General features: G+C 38.5%; 1 protein-coding gene across 2 annotated transcripts in view; it reads left to right on the top strand.

Moving 5' to 3' along the window:
• The first annotated feature begins 3,310 nt into the window (after positions 1–3,310).
• The window catches only part of LOC148883124 (POU domain, class 2, transcription factor 2-like), a 40,592-nt gene continuing 35,371 nt past the window's right edge, over positions 3,311–8,531 (top strand). For both annotated transcript variants that reach the window (XM_089023295.1, XM_089023294.1), the window contains exon 1: positions 3,311–3,690. In XM_089023295.1, the coding sequence (XP_088879421.1) occupies positions 3,591–3,690 (100 nt within the window). In that variant the 5' untranslated portion in view covers positions 3,311–3,590. The remainder of the gene's footprint in view (positions 3,691–8,531) is intronic.

Raw genomic sequence — 8,531 nt, 5'->3', positions numbered from 1 at the left:
TCTTGCTCGCTCATTGGACACGCGGACGTCATCTGTCAATGGGGTGGGGGGTGGGGGGGGGGTATTAGCTTGTTGGGGCTCCTTTGTAATGCCAAACTCAAGGACATAATATTAGGTACACCTACACCAGCAACAAAAGTAGCCCGAACGAGTGTCATGTTGTTCATTTTCATCAATTTTGATCACACAGGTAGACGATGCATGTTAATCTGCCCCCCCCCCCCCCCCCAAGCTTTTGCATCATCAAGAAAATTGCAATTTATGTGTCCTTCAGAGCTTTGACAGGCACTTACATTAAAAAATGTATTATTTATTGTATTTTTAAAAAAAAATATATTTATTATATTATTTTTTTAATTTATTATTTTTTATGTGTTTATTTTTTTATTTTTATTTTTATTTTTATTGTACATTATTATTGTACATTATTATTATTATTATTATTATTATTATTATTATTATCTGTTACATGAGGATTGGATTGGACGTACTTTTATTCGTCTCACAGTGGAGAAATGTACATTTCACAGCAGCAAAGTTATGACAGGAAGAGGAAAGGAAAGAAAGAAGTAGAAAAACAAAATACAGGAGCTGCTGGTAAGGCAGCCACTCTCGTGGTGACATCTTGAAGTAAAAAAAAAAAAAGGATAGTTCATTTTGTGTAAAAATTGGTTTATTGAAATGTGTTTATTCCAATTTTTTGTTTTGTCTTGCTTATTACATAAAAACTTTCATCCTATTCAGCTTTTTTTTCCTTTTCTCTTTGTTCTTATTTCTATTTTCCCGTCTTCTTCTTTTTAATTTATTTAGTTAACCAGCTATCTGTCTTGCTCCCTACCTACCTGGCTAGCTACCTAATTAGCTACCTATTTGCTATCTAGCCAGCTAGCTGTTGGGTATCTATTAGCTAGCTAGCTAGCTTACTATCTATTTGAGTTAATTCCTGTTTGAGTGAATGCTGACACGTGTGGCTGCCCCTGCTCACCCACAGAAAAACTTATCCTATGACTGTAAAGTGACCTTTGAGAGTTTTGAAAGGCGCTTATAAATGAAATGTATTATTATTATGATAATTTGCTGAATGGAACAACTCATTTATTATTGTTCCTGAAATTAAAATGAATGCATTCAAATGTATTGATAATTTTATGCACATAAAGACACATATAACAGGAAATCAATCCTTTATTGACGAATGACCTGGCCTGGTTTACTTCTCCCCCCTCCCCCATCATGTACCGACGTTTGCCCACCCACAACCGCTCATCGTCACGCCGCCGAGTGTCCGTTTCAGTTACGATAGCGTCCAAGTCAGCTGAGCGCCCCTCCCCCCCCATATCCGTTGCAGTGTAAAGCGCCGACAGAGGTCCCGCAGGGATTGTACCGGATCAATAACTTATTAACACCTGGTCCCTTCAGGAGTGCGCGTGTAGGAGAGTGGCGCGCTTGATTATTGACTGTCATATTTACCGTATTGATGAGTGTATTTGAAAGAATGTTTATTGGCGCCGATGATGATCTGTAGCGTTTACTCGCACTGCATAGTCGACGTCTCTACCCGCCTTTCAAATAGTACTTGATGCCTTGATTTAAGTCCAGTTTTATCATATATAATAAAAACGGAGTAATATAATGGAACAGAGTGATGCTATAAGCGGGTTACTCACTATTGCCTGCCGTTTTTATTCAGGTACTAGGCCAAATTGACATTTTTGGGCGGATTCCAGGAATGCGGACTCAAATAAAGTGCGATAATAAGAATATTTATGTACAAAAAAAGCGCACCGATTAAGTACTAGTGGAAATCGGTGATCAGAAGGAGTTCAAACAATGACTCAGCAAAAGTGGGAATCATCAACAATAGCTTAAAGAAAGAAGCCAGTAATCAAGACCAATAAGATAAAAAAAACAGACAAAATCAAATACAGTGATACCTCGGTTTACGAACCCCTTAGCTTACGAACTTTTCGGTTTACGAACGTTAAATTTATGAACATTTTACCTTGGCATACGAACTTTTTTTGTACACGGAGCTGCATCAATAAGTGATGTGTGGTTCGCGAACGAGCCCGTTCTTCTAACAACAAAATGGCAGCTGACTGTTTTTGTCTTCTATTCCCCGCCCCCAGTCTTCGGTTAAAGCCACGTGATTGGTCAAAAACTCATCAGTGAGGGGAGGTCGTTTAAACATTAAAGATACAGGCAGACGACAGTGAGAGAGTTTCAACTTTGATAGTTCAAAGGCAGGGTGTAGACTGCAAGGTTAAAATATCCCATCAATCAGGCTCCACAAACAACCCGAACAAGCCATCTGTACACTTGATGCAAAAAGCTATCAACCCAGCTAAACAGAACACAATTGATGAGGAACTAGATGTAATGAAATGTACATTTCTCCACTTCGAGACTAATAAAGGCAAATCCAATCCAGTAATAATAACAATAACACTACTACTACTACTACTACTACTAATAATAATAATACATTTCATTTTAAGCGCCTATCAAAGCTCTCAAGAACACTTTACAGTCACAGACAAACATATAATATAAATAACTTAACCCACAATAGACAAGTCTAGGTACTATAATAAAAAAAATACAATCACAAATAAAATACAATAAATAAAATACAGATATAAATAGAAACAAGAGAAAGAGCTACACAGAAAAATGCCATTTTAAATAGGTGGATTTTGAGACGTTGGGAAGAGAATCGAGAGTTCTAGAGTTTGGGGGCAGAGCAGCTGAAAGCTCTGTCCCCCATCGTGCTGAGACGGGGCAGGGGGGGCGGCATACATAGTTGAGTGTCAGATTTTTTTTTTTTTGGGGGGGGGGGGCAGATTTCACATATTGTGACATCCATTTGGATTATTAAAGTTGCAAATTTCAGATTCAGGTCAGAAATTCTGTTTAAATAAAACCGATATACTTTTTATATGTTAATCCTTTTGAACATTGAAAATAAATTGTGTGAGTGGGGGGGGGGGGGGGGAGTAGAGAGCCAGCAGGGGAGAGAGAGAGAGGAAAACAGAGTGGGGGTCGGGGCTGTGTGTAAAATCGGGGGTGGGTGTCTCTAGTGTCTTGTATCCTTCGCCGAGGCGCCTCAACGAGCAGCAGAGCGCGTTGAGGCTGCGCGGCGACGGAACACGAGCGCCGTCGTAATTTGGGTGGGAGGGGGGTGGGTTTCGCGTCGGCTCATCCAAATGGATTTACTCATCAATTGATCACCTCTTATTATTATTATTATTATTATTATTATTATTCGCATTTTGCTTTTTCATTTAAACGGAAAAAGAGGACACTTTTGCCTCCAGTCGGGTGGTTCACGCGGAATGTGAACGGCGCACATCGAGGAACCCGCGATGATCTCTTACAACGCACGAACGGGATCTTAGCGCTTTACCTGCAACGACCCACCAGCTTTTACTGTCACTACCAAAGAGAAAAAAAGAATTGAGACAAGATCACTTGATCAACAACCTCCATAAAGCAAAACAACCTTTTTTTCTATCCAAGCAGAAGATCGAAGGCTGAGCGGAGAGCACAATAAGGAGCAAAGAAAAGGGGTCTCAGGTCGACGGAGTACCATGTTTGTCCCCCTGCCGGTGCCCTTCGTCTTTCAGAGAACTGCATCCGACTTCAGCAACTGGAGACTCAAGTCGTCGCTGGCGCCGCGCTCCAGCTCCGGTAAGACCCCAACCGCCATTTATTTATCTATTTATTTCTTTATTTTTTTAATTCAAATGGAGAATAGTCACGACTGATCAAAAGCCACCTACAGTAAAGTCTCGTTATATCGATATTCAAGGGAGTCCGAAAAAATATCGATATAACCGGGACTATCGATATATCCGACCCTGTTTGCATGTAATTTTCTCCGTGCGTGCATAGAAATAGTATCGATATAACCGGGACTATCGATATATCCGATATCGAAATAACGAGACTTTACTGTATTTAAAATGGCATTTTCTGTGGAGCTCTCTCTCTCTCTTGTTTCTATGTATAATTGTATTGTATTTATTGCATTTGTGATTGTATATTATTTTATTATTGTATAGTCTGTAACTGTAAAGTGTCCTTGAGAGCTTTGAAAGGCGCTTAAAATGTAATTTATTATTATTATTATTATTTTTTTTTTTTTTTTGTTATTTGTTATTTTTATTTGTTATTTTTATTGGTTATTTTTATTTTTATAGTTATGTGTTTAATTTTATTTTTATTTTTATTTTTATATAGTCATGTGTTTAATTTTATTGTTATTTTTATGTGTATTTTTATAGTCATGTGTTTAATTTTATTGTTATTTTTATTTGTATTTTTATTTTTATTTTTATTTTTATTTTTATTTGTATTTGTATTTGTATTTTTATTTTTAGTTTTATTTTTATTTTTAATGAAATAACTTTGACCAATGCAAAGTATGCCAATAATTTACTCCCTGGCCTTTTTTTTTTTTTACCCCCATTTAGATTAACAAGTGTCCCAGTCAAATAAGAATATTAACAAAAGTAAATTTATGCTAGTCTTCAACTAATATTAAAAGTGTGTGAAAGGATAGAAAAATAAGATATTATAAGTGTAGTAAAATTGTCAACTGTATACTGTAAATCGGCAAAACCGTTTCATAAAAAAACTGTACATAGTGCAAGTATCAATAAAGGTATGTTGATATATGTCGCTGTATTGCATCAACACATATTTACAGAACAACTTTCCATTTTTTTATTGAAAAATATCTAATACATAAAAATAATAAATATAAATATTGAAATCAACCTGAATTATAAATCAAAAGTTTTCCCCTCTCTGTTGAATTCACAAGTAGGTGAATCACGGAAGGGAGGGAGTGATTGATCATTTATTTATTTATCAAAGTATTACAGTATTTTATTTATTATTCCCCCCCCCCAAAAAAAAAAACTCAGTTCATCTTATTATTAATATGTGTTAAAATGATGAATTTGCATTCATCAGCGTATTTGTCCATGAGGTAACATGTATTCCTTATTTTGGGTCTCCTGCGGGCCAGGTTCATGGTCATCTATTGATTAGTGCATATTGATCTGGGTCTGGGAAATCTCAGTTTTGTGTGTGTGTGTGTGTGTGTGTGTGTGTGTGTGTGTGTGTGTGTGCTCTCCTTCTTTCTCTCTCTGTATGCAAATGAGTTGTGAAATGTTTTGACAGTTTGTGTGTGTGTACACTAGATTTTATTCAGTGTCAATTCTAATCAATATTAATTCATTTATATTGTTTTGGCTCAGTTTCCCTCAAATTCCAGGGTCTTTTTTTTTAATAATTATTTATTTATTTATTTGGGATTTATTTTTTTTTTAAATCAACTTTTATTCACCCAGTCGGGATGGAAAATGTAGTGATTTTAATAACCTCAGTAAAATGGCATGTTTTACCCCCCCAACTTTATTTTCAATTGTAAACAATACAATACAATACAATACAAATGTATTAATATAGTGCTTTAACAACAGCTGTAAATGAGCATTTAACATGGACAACTATCATATACAGGAAATAAAGCATAAAAACAATTCAAATAAATCAACACACACACATTTTTAATCGGACTGACTCCAGTCACCAATTTTCAATCACCATTGTTTAAAAAAAATATGTAGCTATATTTATATTTACAGGTATATTTCCCTTTAAAAGTACTCTCTTGTTCAATGTATGTGTGCGTTTTCAAGTAGGACTGGAGGTGAAAGTGTCCTCCATCCACCAGCACTGTCCCCATCCCCACCTACACGGGCTCAGTTCATCCAGGCGGAAATATCTAATGGCCGCTGTGGGGGTGGAATGGGGGTTTTGGCATTGGGGGGGGGGGGGGGGGGGGAGCGAGGTCCGGTTGCTGGTTGATTTAAGGCGGGAGGCGTGGGTGGGGTGGGGGTTGGTTGGCGTGGTAATTCAGCCTATCACCTTAAGTAGGTTTCAACGGCAGGGAGAGAAAAAAAAATGGCGGCGGGTGTAGTGGACATTTGACAGGCGAGGCATAATCACTCTTCGGTTGGAGGGGGGGGGGGGGGTGGTTGTGTCACTTTGTCTTTTGATGGTTCAAGAAAAGTGTCAAAGAAAAGATGAATAATGAATGAAGGGTGGACGCTAACAGGGAAAAGCGGATGACTTAATGCACTTTAGTAGGTACACCTGCGGCTAGCGAATGACGTTGAAAAATGACAAATATTTCGCCATTTACTTTTTGATTCGTACTGCTCAACACTGATTTTGTAATGTGGTTATTACTGCACTTGTTTCGAGAAAATAGCCTGAAAAGAAATCTCTGATGCACAGACTTTTTGCGAAATACAATACAGTGATACCTTGGCTTACGAAGTTAGTTGGTTCCCAGACAGAGTGTGTAAGGCGAAAGGTGTGTATCCCAAAAAATAATTTCCCATAGGAAACCATTAAAATGAGAATAATCCGTTCCCAGGTCCCCATAAAACATAAATGTCTAATTTTCTAAGCCTTAAAACTACACAAAATATACCTTATTTTATGTCTAATAAATGTGATATGGTATTATAATTAAAGAAATTAACTGTAATGTATAATAAAGTTGTTTTATTGACCTTTGTGATGGTCGTTGATGGCTTGATGGAATGGAGTGACCGGTTTCATCAGCGTTAAACACTTGATGAGGAACGTAACCTTCTTCTTTCACCATCTTGAGTAATGATCCCTTGTAGGTGCTTTCTCTGCGATAATTTTATCTAGTTCCTCATCAATTGTGTTCTGTTTAGCTGGGTTGATAGCTTTTTGCATCAAGTGTACAGATGGCTTGTGCGGGTTATTTGTGGAGCCTGATTGATGGGATATTTTAACCTTGCAGTCTACAGTCTGCCTTTGAACTATCAAAGTTGAAACTCCCTCACAAAACCACCTCCCCTCACTGCTGCGTGGCATTAACCGAAGACTGAGTGCGGGGAATAGAGGACAAAAGCAGTCGGCTGCCATTTTGTTGTTAGAACGGGTTCGTTCGCGAACGACACATCACTCATTGAGGCAGCTCAGTGTGTATCCCGAAAAAAGTTCATATGCCAAGGTTTTGTTTATAAACCGAAAAGTTCATAAGCCAAGGGGTTTGTAAACCGAGGTATCACTGTACAATGAAATAAATACAAAATAAACACAAAGTATTTCTTCTCTTACCCTTTTCTTGTTCTCTGTTCTGTGAAACATTTCATGTTTTTTTTTTGGTCAGTATAAAAGCTGCTTTATAAATAAACTATTGATCGATTTTATCGAATTAAACTTGTAAGGGTAGCGCTGTGCAGCAAGAAGCAACTCTACAAAAATGTCAGTGCGGAGAAAGGAGTGGGAATTCATGGTAAATTCGACTATATCGGAAAAGGTGCTGATAAAGCGACGCGATTGAGCCCAGGCCGAGTCTAGAAAAACCCAGTAAGCCGAGTTCATGCGAGCGTCTGCCGAATGCGGACCAGTTTGGTCTTTGGCCGTCGCGTATCAACAATGGGGAGGGGGGGAGGGGGGGGGGGGTTAAGAGAGCAAAAGAGTGAGAGTTCACAAGCAATCATACAGATGCACAGCGACGGTCAGGGGTGCAAGATCACAGCCAGGTAGACTGGCGGCTAACAGACTTAGCTAAAGTGGCTTATGGGGGCCCGGCCCGAGGCAAGGAAATCCAATTCCCCGTCAGTTGGGGAGACCAGACACCGCCGGGGTTTTTTGTTTATTTTTTATATATATTTTATATTGGACAGTACAGTTTATTTCTTTAATTATAATACCATAGCACATTTTTTATACATAAAATAAAATAAAATATTTTTGTGTAGTTTTAAGGCTTAGAAAAATGTGTTTTATGGAGACCGGGGAACGGATTATTCTCATTTTAATGGTTTCCTATGGGAAATTAATATTTGGGATACACATTTTTCGCCTTACACACTCTTTCTGGGAACCAATTAAGTTCGTAAGCCAAGGTATCACTGTCCTCCCAAAACACTTAAAATGCTAGCGCCAAAACCACCCGCGACATCACCGGCCTTGTTATCCGAACATTCTTTTCATTTGGCATCCGCCGTTATCTGATGTTTGAGGCTGACAGGAAGTGACGAGACACACTGACCGCGCCGTACGGCGAGGCAAGACGACGGGTGTCGGCTTTAACTGAACGTTTTTGTAAGAAGTTCAGAACACGCGCGCATTAGCACACAATGCTCTCTGCTGTCGGATAACAACCTCACACCCTGGATTATTTCTTTTTTTTTTACCTCGCCGTGCCCAGGAAGGGGGTTGCTGGTGTCTGGACCAAATGTCCGACAGCAAAAGCGGCGACTAATTGGCTCTTGGCTTATGTGGATGTGTGAATGCAGCAGTCATGGCTACTTTTTCTCGTTAATTCACCAAGAAATATTCTTAAACGACAATTCCCACATTATTTTCTGAGCGTTTTATACTGTTGGTGAAACACCACCGTCAAAATGTGTTACAGAATTTATCGGGATTAAGAAGTGGGGCTATCGAGCGCGCTATCTCGCTAGCTA

The sequence above is a fragment of the Hippocampus bargibanti genome, linkage group LG20, assembly GCF_051943395.1.
Source record: "Hippocampus bargibanti isolate YZ-2025 linkage group LG20, ASM5194339v1, whole genome shotgun sequence".
Lineage (NCBI taxonomy): Eukaryota > Metazoa > Chordata > Actinopteri > Syngnathiformes > Syngnathidae > Hippocampus > Hippocampus bargibanti.
This window is presented reverse-complemented; position numbering and strand designations above follow the sequence as displayed.